This window comes from Vigna angularis, chromosome 8 (assembly GCF_016808095.1).
Source record: "Vigna angularis cultivar LongXiaoDou No.4 chromosome 8, ASM1680809v1, whole genome shotgun sequence".
Taxonomy (NCBI): domain Eukaryota; kingdom Viridiplantae; phylum Streptophyta; class Magnoliopsida; order Fabales; family Fabaceae; genus Vigna; species Vigna angularis.
This window is the reverse complement of record NC_068977.1, coordinates 8,100,601-8,115,645: the sequence shown is the minus strand read 5'-3', so window position 1 is coordinate 8,115,645 and position 15,045 is coordinate 8,100,601. Positions and strand designations below refer to the sequence as shown.

Genomic DNA, 15,045 nt, shown 5'->3' with positions numbered 1-15,045 from the left:
CAAAGTTATATAATTTGCTAATGTACCTTTTATCTCTCTACTTAAGTATTTGTTTAGTCCTAAAAATGTTTAATGCATCTCTAATTTTATAAAATGGCAAATAATTTAGAATAAATTATTTCTTTAACACGTCATATAAAATGGAATAAACTAATTCCTGTAAAACATAGTACAAAAGGGGTTTACATTATTTTATCAATTAATAATGCTAAGTATCCAAACATCATTTGCTATATATCTCTCTCACTTTGTCATACGTAGACTTTTCTACTCCAATATTTAAGCAATAAGATAGAACAAAAAATCACTATTATTAGTAAAAACGATAAGAACTAGTCCAAATGTATGAGATTGAAACAATGAATGAATGTCGTCCACATGCATACATGTTCATCAACAAGAATGCCATGACACGTGTCCTTGAAAACGCATGTGAAGGAGGAAAATGTGAATCTCATAATCATGATAAGAAATTATGCAATGAATTGAGAAACTATATAAGTGACAAGAGTTTGAGACAAAATATATTATTAGCATTTGATCAAAACCTAAAACAACACTTGATTTTCACAAACAAACACTTTAGTACAAGAATCAAGATGGACTCCCAAAACATGAGCTACAAAGCTGGACAAGCCAAGGGTGAAGCTCAGGTCTTTCCTTAACTTTTTCTCTCTAACTCAACCAAACTTAAACATTAACCCTTTTTTATTTCAAAATTATCTAATAATTTCTCTAACATATATGGAAACATCATTACATGTGTTACTTTCTTGCTCATTTTTAAAGTATAGTTGTTTTATCTTTAACTTTTTTTCAAAATTTTAGTTGCTTTAGAATTTTAGTACAAAAATTGTATAAGTTTTTAGTTATGCATCTAATTAAACCCATATTTAGAAGAATATTAATATATTTTTTATGCAGTGTATGTATAAAAGTATTTCTTAGAAATTTGAATTCTTTAGTTTTTGGTGTTATTCCTTTCCTATGATGATTTGAAATATATTAAAAACTTTTTTAACATGTCAACGTCAATATATTTTAAAAAATCAACATAGATACAACATAAAAAAACTAACACATAATCACTTCATTTCTTAGTGAAATTTACATACATTAATGAGAACAAAATTTATTACTAGACACTTTTTAAGACTATCTAATAATTTTGAGGACACTCACACAAGGTTTTTGGTGGCATTAATTGCAGGAAAAGACGAACACCATGATGGACAAGGCTTCCAATGCTGCTCAATCTGCTCAAGAATCCTTGCAAGAGGTTATTATTTTCCAACATTAATTATTCTATTAAAATAAATTTATAATGATGTGATTATCTATAATTTATTACATGCAATTATTAAAAGAAAGTGTATTTTGTTATGTATATAGGTTGGAAACCAAATGCAGGCTAAAGCACAAGAAGCTGCTGAGGCTGTGAAGAATGCAACAGGGATGAACAACAACAAATGAAGATGAATGGATCTTTTTAGTTTCTCTTCAAATAAACCCTGTTGTGCTGATGCATGTATTTTACAGGAATATTATTTCATTCTTTTTCAAATGTAATTGCTTTCTATGTTGAGTTCAGCTCAATCAAATATTAGTAATTAATGTTGTTTCAGAGTTGAATGGTTGTGATTTTCTCTCATTGCTGAAATGAGATAATATTCGTGATTAAAGTTTTTTTTAATAAAGATTAAAATATGGTAAATGCCAGTTATTTATTGAAACAATTAATTAAAATGTATAGCTTTATTTCTTCAACAAATACATCATTCTTTTTATGTTGCAAATGACTTAGCAATCGTTTATTTGAAGGAAAAATCTGAATGAAATAATTAACATTTCATTAAAAATTTAAAATATTAATCAATAAAAGTTACTATAACCAGAACGATGCAAATCTTGTTACAGACCAAGCTACTCGATACATGTGCCTCATTAGCATAATTATGTTTAAAAGCTTAATGTTAAATTTTAGTTTAATATATCTCAACTTCTTAAACTTTTTTTTTTATTTTTAAAGCATGTCAGCAAATTTATAACATTTATATTCCTTCATTAACATAGTGTTTGTTTTGGTAACTTGAGAAAAAAATTAGGAAGGAAAGATTTAAAATGGATATTGAGTAATATTCTATGTTTGGAGAGGGATTTTAAAATAGCACAAAATTTGAATTGCTTTTTTTTTTATTTTATTTTTTTTACTTTCAAATATTTGATTTCAATGAATGAATGCAAGTTTTTGAAATTTCAATTTTTTTAGTTTGGATGCGCCAATTGAATTTATTTAATGGGCAAATATGTTTTTTAAAAGTATATTTAAAACTGAAAATTTTCAGTATTAAATTTTATGAAAATAAAAAAAATGAATTAATTTTCAAATATTTGATGATTAAAAATTTATACATAATATTCAATATTCAAAAATACAAATATTAATATTTTTATACCAATTCTACTAATGAAAAGAGAAAGAATCTAGAGAGTAGAAAAGAGAAGGAGAGAAGAGCATGTAGAGTGAGAGAAAAAAAAAGAGATGAGTTACTATTTTTGTATATATAATTTGAAATATTTTCAAATTTAAGTAATTAAATATTGATTTAATTATATTTTTAGTGTTTATGTTTAGGGTAATTCTGATTTTACTTCCCCCATATTTAAAAAAATGTCTTTCAAGGTTAAAAATTAATAACTTTGATCCCTTAACAATAAATATAATAGACTAAATTAATTTTTTACAGCTGTTTTTAATTTCTCAAATGTACTGTTTAGAATTGTTTCTTTAATTTGAGATACTAAAGAGTAAATAATATAAGTAAAATATTATTTCAAATACAGGGATTGAAAACATAATCAAACTTTAATTTATTCTAATAAATGTCAAATTCTTCTTAAATCCCTGTCTTTTAGCTTTTCATGTTGTATTTTCTCCTTCATTTAGCCATGACTTTGAATAGTAAAAGTGTATTTGGCAAGACATATATTAAACTTGGTCAATACATGTTTAACAAAGGATAAACTCCTAACTAAAACCCAAATTAATAAACTAATTTTTTAGTTCAGAATCTGTTCCATTTTTAGTGCTGTCTATATTTGAAGGGACAAGAGGAACTTACAAAATTAATTGGTAAATATAAAATGACATAAAAAATACAAATACATAAATTTTATTATATAAATAAAATTTATATTTTCTAAAAAGTATATTATTATGAAGTTATAATTTGAGATTTCTTTAAAAAATAATTAAGATTTTATTAAAAAATTTAATATTTCTATATTTTTTTAAGTTGCATAACTTTTTATTTGAATAAGTATTTTATTTAAAGTAATTGATATAATATACATTGGTCAAATTTAACTTTTAGTTATTTTCAAGAAAAAATATTTTTTAAGTTCAATTAATGTGTTACTTTAGAGTTTTTTTTTTGTTTGTATAATTTTTATTGTATGTAATTTTCACAAAACATCTTGTAATGAATTATTACTAATGAGAAAATAAATACAAAAATTAAGGATAACAACGAGTAAAAAAATAAAAACAACAAAAAAATATATTAAAATATATAAGAATAAAAATTTAAATAAACTACAAATTAAAAGCTAGTTAAATTAAGTTAAAACATAGATAAAAGTCCTGAAATAATTTACTTTAAAATATCTTATATAACATTGTGTTAATTAAACTAGTCAAATAGGTCACAAACTAACTTTCACAATACTCTCTAAGACTACTGTTATGACAAAAGAGGAACTACATTCTTCACAATTTTGATTTAACAAACAAAACATGAAGTTTTTCAAAACAAGTTATGACAGAATAACAATAGTTCAATTTATTAACAATGAACTTCATTTATATTAATTTATTAAAAGATTTGGAATTTGACATTTCTTTAACAAACCTCCCAAAATACAACATAATTTACTCAATAACAAATAGTAATTCCCTACTATCTCTATTTGTCGCTTTTTTTGGTGAGAACATATTCCTCTACAAACACTTGAAAACTGATTCCTTTCTTAGTTTCACTCAAACAGACACAATGTCTTACAACAAAAGCACTTTCTCCTTGATATTAACAATAACAACAATTTCTGAAACAACATTATCTTTATAGAGTAGTAAAAGAGAAAAAGAAAAGAGACCCATGAGCCTCTAGGCATGCAACAGATTTCATCTTTATTAAAGCCTCTTTTTAACTCTGAAAACAACTACTACAACTGTACATAGTATGCATTTCACACTGGATTAGCACCCAGCATGAAAGAGAAACCTTCACTAAGAGGTTCTCCTCTCAGGTTTACCATTAGTTCTACATGTCTAACAAATGCTCTCACTTCAGTTGCTCTCACCAGGAAGCATTGGTTTTTCAGAAACCTCTCTAGCTCGTCTAATCTTTCCAGTCTTCGTCTCATACTCTTGTTTCAATTCCTCCAAACGCTTTGATATCTGATGATGAGAACCATATTACAGACTTGTAATCTTAAAATTATACAAAAGAACTATACAGTGTAATAACATCACAGCCATGTAATATTGCAATGACCATTATGTAGTGTGCAACACATGTATTTAGTCAGTATATGGTAAAGAACTAATTAAACAAAAGTGTAAATGTTGAAGTAGGAGTTCTACTGTTTAGACAGAGGAACAGAACCATAAATACAGAACCATAAATAGCACACGATGATCTAGTTATATGGCTTTGACCAAACAAGATACTTGTTCATATGTGCCTAGTCTAATTCAATTATGCATCATCATATGATAGAAGGACAGCGTAAGAAAATTGAACATTGTTACGACAGAACGTATCAGATTTCCATGTTCTGATTTAATTTAACTATAAATGCTCCAAATTATTAGGTGACACTAAAAGAAAATGTAATAATCATTTAGTCACTAAAGCATTGTTGCCAGACACCAAATTTTCAAGACGCCTAAGAAAAATTCCCAAGTGACAAAGACAATATAGATTTTGTTTGTCACCTACAACCGATCAAAGAAATTCCCATACATCCTCTTCATCTCCCAGGCCACTCCAGAGGTGATCCAGAAAGAGAGATCATATGGGCCAATAAATAAGTTACGATAAGGGTAATCCAACAACCCAAGTATATACTATTTAACTCCTGGAGTTAAGCAAATCTAATGAATCACTTAAGGTTTAGGGTTCTCAATGCATTTTCACTTTATCTAAATCTTCTATTTTTCTTTTACATTCCAATAAACTGCCATACAATGTTACAAGGTTAACCCGTTCATACAAGGCCCATAATTTCCTGTAACAAACGCCCCTCCTAAAGAAGTCGGCACCTGGCGGCTTGGAAAATTCGGGACTCCTCCAATGGTAGGAGTAGGTTGCCCCAAGGTTCGAACTCGAAACATCAGGTTCGTTGCAAGGCTCTGATACCATTGTTACAAAAAGGTTAACCCGTTCATACAAGGCCCAGAATTTCTTATTGTTGGAAGTCTCACATCGACTAGAGATAAGACCAATTTATAATATATAAGTGAGGTGCAAACCTCACCTTACAAGCCGGTTTTGTGGGGTTGAGTTAGACTTAAAGTCCATTTCTAACATGGTATCAGAGTCATGGTTAGAGTCTATCCTAGCGAGTTCTAAGTGGGCATTTTTGTTTCCACCCGTTGTCGGGCCGCTATCGGACCACCCATTAATTTCTACTATCACGCACTAGATGTCTATACCTCGGCGTGAAGGGGGTGTGTTAGAAGTCTCACATCAACTAGAGATAAGGTCAATTTATAATATATAAGTGTTAGGACATGGAGAGTCTATGAGAGGAGGAAGAAACAGAACACTTAACTACTTAACTGCTAATCAGTTAAGTGAGGGGGCGGGAAAAGGGCCTATATATTAGGACCCTTAGTGTTTCAATAAAGTAGTTGAGTAGTTTGTATGTGTAGACCGGTCTTAGCACCAGGTGGAGGAGGTTAAGCTCCTAAGATACATTGTATTCTTGATTCATTGTTGTGAATACCATTCATACTATTCTTTCTTCTCCTATTCTTGATTGTGGTGTTTGAGTTAGAGAGAGAGCTGGTTAGGAATTCCTTTCAGAATCCCTAACAATAAGTGAGGTGCAAACCTCACCTTACAAGCCGGTTTTGTGGGGTTGAGTTAGACTTAAAGTCCACTTCTAACATAACATACAACCTGCTGGTTTACAGGAATTTTGACAAGTTTTATTTCAATGATTTACTTTAGATACCTAATTTTCACATAAATTTGCCTATATTGGCAGAGTTAAAGGTTTGGACGGCAGATAAACAAATCAAAAGGAAGCCATTTTCGTGAGACTTTATCTAGAAATTTCAAAGTCTTGGGCACATGCCTGGGGTTGCAATGCTGTACATAAGGTATTACACCAGGTAATTCAAAATTGCACACCTTTAAAAGTGTTCAGATGCTTGATAGAACTATATTTGAGATGCTTGATACCCATGTCAAGGAGATTGGAGAAGAAAATGTTACTCCAAGTTATCACAAAATACTGGAAGAATTATGTCTTAGTTGGTAAATTATTGGAACTAAGAAGATCCATATATATCAGACACGAATGGTTTGTTACCTCTTATTTATTTAAAACATCTCTTTCAAATTTCCTTTCTCTTGATACTACCTTTGCAAGATATAATAGAGCAACCATGTTTGATCTACTACATTTTTATGATCTTTTAACAACTTTTAAGTGTAATCCATCTCTTTGTTAGGAGTGAAACTCTAGTTTCATGATATGTAGAACCTGGCAAATTAGGTCCATAGGCACCAATAGCATCAATCATACCTTGAAAGTCCTTCAATCTTACAAGGTTGAATGACAAGTATGTTTGGTACCAAAATCAATATATTATTGCACTGATACCTTTAAATCAAGTAATCTTGCCTTAGTTTCACCTTCTTTCTCTTATATTTTGCAGTAGTTGGATTTCTACAAAAAAACATATTCAGCGGCCCTTTGTTTCCTACACTATTTCTCCCTTTATCATTGCTAGCAGTGGAAATTTCAACATCATCTTCACTCTCATTATTACCATAAGCCGCACTATGTATGGCATTGATGGAGGAGGTGGCAGTTTTTTCTTTGAATAGTTTTCAAAGCTCTTCTCTTGTCTTGGTGCAAGCTGCAGCATTGCACTTATTTGCCATTAGATGTGTTTTGACACTAATAACTCCTTCCATAATTTTTCCACAATAATTACAGACAGTTCTATTAAAGTTTGATTCATTCATGAGATGACAATGTTTCCAAACTGAGCCATTTATGCCGCATCCAGTGACCCTTATAGTTGCCGGAAAACTGGTGATAAATTTTTCAGAAAATAACTACTAAGTGGAAAAAAAAAAGACAAATAGAGTGAGTAGGGCAGTGCTGAGTAAACAGGAAATTGAAAGAAAAAAAAATAAGAAAAGAAAAGAGCAATGGTAGGTGGCACTTCACAAAAAAATAAATCGGATGATAGGTGGATTCCTTCAAGTTGGGTACGGTTCCTAGATTAAAATTTTGCTCTAAATGTTTGGTTTGGCCCGAGTTGTATGGCCTAACCCCCTTTTTCTAAGAAAAAAAAACACTTGGACAGCCAGGAAAAAAAGGGAGAGATAATATTAAGGCTTCTCCTTTATTTCACAAAGGACCGCCAAGTCACCACTCTCCAATGCCCGATGCAACTGCCATGTGAAACACGATTTGTTGGGGTCAAGCTGTGGCTACCAGTGAAAAATCCACCATGCTTGTTTTTTTATAACACCACTTCTCACAATAGAATTTCAATATCTGGTGTCATCAAAATCCTTTCTAGTATTTTTTTTTTCTGAAATGACAGTCACTATCCTTCATTTCATCCTAGATTTTGAGGTTACTTTCATTTCTCCTTTCATTTCTTGTATCAATACTATGATTACCACCAAGGTTATCAAATTCGAGAGTTTACGTAAACTCGTGAGAGTCGAGTAAATTCGTAAGAGTTTACTTCAGATGAAAAAAATTATATAAATATCTTAATTCAAATAAGTCTATAAAATTATATAACTTTAAATAAATAAAATTTATAGTTATATTGTTCATAAAAATAAATATTGTAAAATATAAATACATGAATTATTGTCATTAATTTTGATGCATTTCATTAAATATATAACTTTCAAGCTCGCAGAATCGCTCCAAACTTGCGATTTTACATGATCCTATCGATTTTACAATCGATTCTATCGAGTTTATGCAGAAAACGAGTTTACTTCCGAGTTAACTCGGAAGCCATGTCTGAGAACGTAAACTGAGTTTACGAGTTAACTCGAGAGTTTGATAACCATGATTACCACTTAATCAGCCAAATCAATAAATCAGAGTTTTGTAAGTAACAGATAGCACAACATTCAATTTTACAAGTAACTTGGAGTTTGGCAAACAAAAATGCATGTTAAAGTTTATGAAGTGAAGGAAAAATAACAAGGACGCATGTCATTCATATTCTATGACAAAGAGGAGAACATGTGTTTTTGGGTATGTAGAACTTAAAGAAAAAAAAACACAGAAAGGAAGAGAACCTTGATGGAATAAGCAAGTGGTAACAACATATCTGGATTCATTGCATTCCCAGGGAAGTTTTTCAAAGCATGTATGAGTTTTTCAAAAGGTAGTTTAACCTGATAAACAAACAAACACAAACAGTGAGTAGATGTTTGCTTTGGTTTACAACGGAGACAGGTCAAATGATACTAACCAAGTCATCATGGCAGTACTTTAATAGGGCCAAGCCAACTTTGAAGACAATTTTAACACCCTGAAGGATAAGAAAGTGATCATTATAGGCTCATATTTCTAACCAATATATGGTTCTTCAGACAGAAAGCACTGCTAACCTCGTAGAGAAAGACATCCCAAATTCGAAGAGCCAAATGAAATGGAAAGGAATATGAAAATACAGTTATGAACCACTGGCTAGCATACATGCTAGGATTTATCATTTCATTGGAAAAATGTTCGCCCAACTTCGGTAGATGCTCTCTCACCAAGCATTCAAATTGAAAGAGGTATTGTTGTACCAGAGGCAATCCTGCCTGCAATCAATATAACAGCAGTTTTGCTTAGACAAGAATTATTATCATCAAAGTAAAATTTTAAAAAGAAACACACAATTCTCTGCATATCCTAATCTTTCCTCATAGAATATCATGTATCTTATACAAGAGAGGGATAATACATAAAACATCAGTAATCCAAACAAATAAATGCATAGAATAAAACAATTACCAAATACAAGCCTTCCATTGGGGCATGAACAGCTCCTTTCAACAATGCCACCAACAACCAAAATGCATCCTCCTCACTCATATAAAGAAGCAAAAGCCCCGCTAAAAACCCCATTCCCTGGAGTTTTAAAATGATCAATATTATGAATTTCTTCACAACAAGCACAAAAAGGTGATGAGTTCCTGTGTAAAACCTGAACATATCCAACGTTTCTGTCAAAGACAGAGTAAGCCTTTAGAACATTGTAGAGAGACCGCTGTCCAGGTCCATGTCTCTGTTGGAAGAATACATGAGAAGGGAAGGTGCGAGAAATGTCTCGAATTATATCCAGTTCAGAGGCTGATGTCTCATAGATGACAAGTTGCTGCAATAAATGCAATGTCTTGTCAAAGCAAACTCCAAAACAAGGAACAGTTGTGTCATAAAATTCAATATAATTTCATAAAGAAAAGGAGGAAACTTCAGTATAAAAAACCACGTAATTCACACTATCTCTTCAATTTTATACAAAATTCTTAAAGATCAGAAAAACAAAAGAAGAATATTTTAATTTGAGTAAAATTGTATTCGACAAGATACAAAAGATAAAAGATCAGCAATATATATAACGGAGTAACATTAAACATTCAGCAAGCGATACCTAACTAACTAGGAACAGAAAACATAACATATTGCAACAGACTCAACAGACTTAACTAAATACACAACTGCTCAATCATTACAGAACATATAACACTAACCGTTTTACATAGTAAAATACTACTCTAATAATAATAAAAATGATTCTTTAGGAAGACAACTCCAAAGTAGGATTTCAATTATTGCAATCAAATAAAAAAAATGATCAAATAACTTCAAATATCTATACATCCATATTTAAAATACTACTCCAATAATAATAAAATGGTTATTTTAGGAAGATAACATTAAAGTAGGATTTCCTTGCAACAGTCAAATAAAATTGATCTAATATTTTTTCTTAAAAAGTAGACTTTAAGTCTAACTCAACCTCATAAAATCAACTTATAAGATGAGATATACACCCACTTATAATACATGTGAGATCTTAACCACACCCTTCACAACAAGGACTGGACATCTCAAGCACATCACTACATATTTGTGGGTAGCCCAATAGCAGGTGTGGTAGGTCTAACAAATTTCACTAGTATAGACTTTGATACCATATTAAAAAGTAGACTATAAGTCTTACTTAACTTCACAAAACTAACTTATAAAGAAAGATTTATACCCATACTGTAATTTGGTTATATATTTGGTCAATATAGATTCTCCAACAACTTCAAATATCCACACATCCATATTCAAAATAATTTATAACCTACATTACTAAGAAAAATATTGTTCAACTCAAACACCACGCATACCCACCAGGGTGGTGACATTGCAACAGCAAGCACAAATATACCAAGCCGTAAAAAGAAGATGTGCAAATAAAAATGGAGAATATTCTTCAGTTCATATTTATTGGAGAACTATAACAAACAACAGCGAGACTAGCACTGATCATAGGCAACACAGTGTTGTACAAAATGAATCATAATTTTTCATCAGTACAATTTAACTTGATTACCTCATAAACTCCAGGGTTCATCAGCAGTAGGTCTCGACTTCCAGATATCAACTGCCAAACAAGGCCCCTTAAACAATCTGGAATTCCTTTCCTTATACGCCTTTTAACAACATGAGGTTTTCTCCTCAGATAATGCTTCCAATCACTGCCACCAACCCCAATCATCTTCCTCCATTTTCTAACCCTTCTCTCCTCCCTATATCTGATGAATGATAGAGGTAACATAGGTAAATATCACTGGCTATTTATTTTATGCTCGTAACACAGAAAAAACACAAATCAACAGGAGGAAAGCAAAATACCTCTCATACTCATAGGCTGATCTACTTTTGACTAAACCATCAGAAGTATTATCCTGTTTTACAAAACCAAATCTATCTACCCCCTTTGGTGAAGGAACTGGACCTGGTTCATAGTCATCTAATCTTTTCTTTTCCATTCAAAAATCACAAATCAGCTCTCTCAAATCTAAAGACAAATGGCTTCCCTAATCATCACTATGAGGAAAACCTGAAAATAGATGCACAAAAATATTGATGTCACTATCAATTTACAAAATTTACTGAAAAATGTATAAGTTTCTCATACACATAATTACAGTATTTGCTCATTTAATTTTAAAGCATGCAATGCAAGTATGTAATAACTAGAATAAAAGTATTGTGAGATTTGAGTTTGCTGTGCCATAACCCATAAGCATAAAATAAACAAAGCAACCAAGAACCTTATCAAATATCTTTATATCCTAATCCTAGTTACCAACAGAATTGCATTAATTAAGGTGTCAAACAGATTGGAGTAAACAGTCTACACACTAACAATGTAAATAAGTTTCACATTGTCATCCAATCACTGTGACAATCACAAACTGACATGTATGTAAATTTGATGACTTTCATAACAACTATTTTCCAGGACATACAAATAATGGTTTCTTATCGGTCAAAAGTACGAAATCTTTACAGTATCAATGTATGTCTATTAAACTCGAAAATTAACTACTAAATAGAATAAAGTAAACAGTCCAACACATGCGCACACAAACCAAAGAAACAAACTCAGGAGGAGCAACTGGATATTGGAAATTCATTAAGATAATAAACATAAAACACACTTATTTATCCTTCATTCAGTTACATATAAGCGAATACCTGTTCTACACAAAAGAATATGTAAACGATGGGCTACCAAAGGTATATTATCTGTAAGAAAAAGTTATTTTGTTCATTCAAAATTAATCAAAACTCAATACCACGATAACATTTACAGTGCCAAATTCGTGGAAATTTAAATTATACAGGGTAGAAGTAGCTAGAATTGATGATGTAATTTAAGAATTTAAACAACATTACTATGCCCAATACACACGACCAAATTACATTTTCCATATATCATTTTCCGTACCATCATTCCGCTCGAACCCTATGCCCATTGCTTTCAATCTGAAGAAAACGCAGATTATTGGACCCAATGGTGAGATAAGAAACAGAAGGGGCACCCAAATTGAGAATCCCCCGATCAAACAAGAAAATGGGTGGAAATATCAAAGATCAAAGGTTGAATTGGTGAAAAGTGTTAAACGAAGGGAGGGTGTTATTGAAATTGTGGAATTTCGAAGGAACACAGAAACAAAAAATAGGAGGAATTGGGCTAGCCGGCAAAAGGCAAAAACCTCGGAAGTTGAAATGAGATTGAGATGGGCGTTTTCAACAAGAAGAAGAAATGGAAGAAAAATAGTCATTTTTATTTTTCAGTTTTCTTTTATTTTTCAGTTTTCTTTTATATTTCAGTTTCCAACAATTCTGTTATTTATTCATTCATTTATTTAGGAATTCGGGTAAGAAAAAAGTTTAAATAAAAGAGAAAACAAAAGCCAATCTCATGATAGCTACTGTTTAAAAGCAATTCTCTTTAATGTAAGGATAAGCATAGAAAAGAAATCATGACAAAAAAAGAATAATTAATGAAAATAAAATATCACATTGTCTATAATATATCGATTACACCGTCATAAAAATTATTTATCCATTTATAATAAAAATGAATATGGGTGATATTGGTAAATGAAAAAGAAAATTATCATTATAAATAAAAGCAATAACATTGATCGAATAAGACAATATTTCTTGTCGTGTTGCAAAATTCAATATATAAATTAATCTATTATGTGGTTTTCATCAATTAATTTGAGGACAATTTAGAAAAAAATAATAATAATTTGAGGACAACTGAAAAAGAAATAATAATTTACTGAAATGTAAAAATAGTAATCACGTTCAAAAAATCTATACAGCCAAAAGTACAGAAATTATGGAATTAGTGGACTGAAGAAAGAAATTGATAATAAGTAAAGTGCTAAGAAAAAAAAAGAAAATAAGTGAAAGAGATCCATAGACATAGATTATCATAGAAGGCAAACGTAGGGCCATGAAGACCATTAGGTCTTCATTAGCTTTACATACTCAATTATTTTAAGGTCTAATTTTTCATATCTTTAAAAAAAAAATTATTAATCTACATTATTAAATTGTAATATTAATTAGTTGTTTAAACAAAATTTCATATTCAAATTTCGTAGATAAGAAAAATGTAATTACACGAAGAGAATCCGAAAAAGTTCATCGATAGAATATGAATGCTTTTTCATATTAAAGTTGGCTTTAATTAAAATTCGATTTAAATAACTGTTAAAATATGAAATTGAAAGGTCCGAAAAACTTCTAACTAACTGATTAAACGGGGAAAAGGAAAAAAAAAATAAAGAATATAAATAATTTGCTATATACATAAATGTTAGTTGGAACCATATGTTAGTAAAAGCTATATAAAATGAATATTGGCATAATAATTAATAATTTTTCTAGTTTTGTTTCGTTTTTTATGTTCATATAGAATTTCATAGATTTGTATTAAGGAATATGTCAATAGTTTATATTATGTTATATATTATTATATATTAGAATAAATCAATTTAAAGATTATAATCTCAAAGCAATACAAGTTCGCATTTATATAAAAAATCCCATAAATCACCATTTGTATCAGGTACCAATATTATTTCTCCAACTAGAGAACAAAAATGACAAACTATTATGAAATTACCTCTACCTAAGATATAGGATTATCAATTACATTCCAATGAATCAAAACTAATTTGTTATATTCCAATGTTTTTTTTTTCAAAGACTCAAGTATTTCTATTAAAAATTTATATATGTTTTTAGTGTATGAATTTTGATTCAGGAAATTTATTCTTGTCCAAAATTTTAATATATTTTAAATTTTAAATTTTAAAAATAAATTGATATAATTCATTTAATTTAATTATGTTAAAATTTGTTTATTTATTTCACAGTTTTCAATTGCCATTGAAATTGAAATATATCAAACAGTATAATTTAAATATTAATATGAAATGTATTTGACAATTTATTTAAAAGATTAAAAACCAAAAATATTAAAGTTTCATACATTAATGAATTCAAATTTTGTATCAAATTTAGTATATTAAAAACATATTTAATCTATATCAAAATTATCACATATAAAATCTAACATTGGAATCTTAAGTCAAAATAGATGTTTACATCAGATAAAAAAAAGTATTTATACAAAAGTCTCCTATAATTTTGCATCCCTGGTGTCTTATTTTTGTGATTAGATTTTCAATGAAATTAAGATATTTTCTTTTCATTAAGTTTCAAGTCTAATTCTACAAAATAGCATCCCAAAAATCATCCCATCATCACACACACAAATGGGCAATATATCCACAAAAGGCAACCAACATATCCATTAATAGCCATAATACCTTTGACACATACCATCACATATCACATAATAATTATACATTTATATTTATATATGTACACAACACCATCTTTACACTAATTTCAAAATATCATAGATTACATAATCATAATATACTTAGTCATTTAATAAAAACACAAACTCTTCGTACTCTTTGCCACATAAAATATATCATAGCTTATCGTCAATAAAACGTGTAACGTCCCAAAAATATACGTCATGCATATATAGAAAGGACGTCATCATGCATAATATGTGAAAGCAGTTAAGAGTATTAAGGATTACAGTCATCCTCAAATTAGCTACAGAATTTTAAACTTAAACGTAACAGAGTATTTTAACGTACTAATGACAAATAG

The 15,045-nt window shown here is 29.8% G+C and overlaps 2 protein-coding genes across 2 annotated transcripts; one reads left to right on the top strand and one right to left on the bottom strand.

Annotated features, from left to right (window-relative positions):
• Positions 1-359: 359 nt before the first annotated feature.
• On the top strand, positions 360-1,578 carry LOC108344490 (uncharacterized). The gene is made up of 3 exons (XM_017582925.2): positions 360-653; positions 1,211-1,279; positions 1,393-1,578. The coding sequence occupies exons 1-3, from the start codon at positions 360-362 to the stop codon at positions 1,471-1,473; spliced, it is 444 nt and encodes a 147-aa protein (XP_017438414.2). The 3' UTR covers positions 1,474-1,578.
• A 2,588-nt stretch (positions 1,579-4,166) lies between these two features.
• LOC108346025 (uncharacterized) lies at positions 4,167-12,621 on the bottom strand. Its single transcript, XM_017584945.2, has 9 exons — positions 12,281-12,621; positions 11,179-11,386; positions 10,877-11,078; positions 9,476-9,646; positions 9,283-9,399; positions 8,892-9,089; positions 8,753-8,812; positions 8,577-8,675; positions 4,167-4,459 (listed from the first exon to the last, which is right to left on the bottom strand). The coding sequence occupies exons 2-9, from the start codon at positions 11,313-11,315 to the stop codon at positions 4,349-4,351; spliced, it is 1,095 nt and encodes a 364-aa protein (XP_017440434.1). The 5' UTR covers positions 11,316-11,386; positions 12,281-12,621; the 3' UTR covers positions 4,167-4,348.
• Between the last annotated feature and the right edge of the window lie 2,424 nt (positions 12,622-15,045).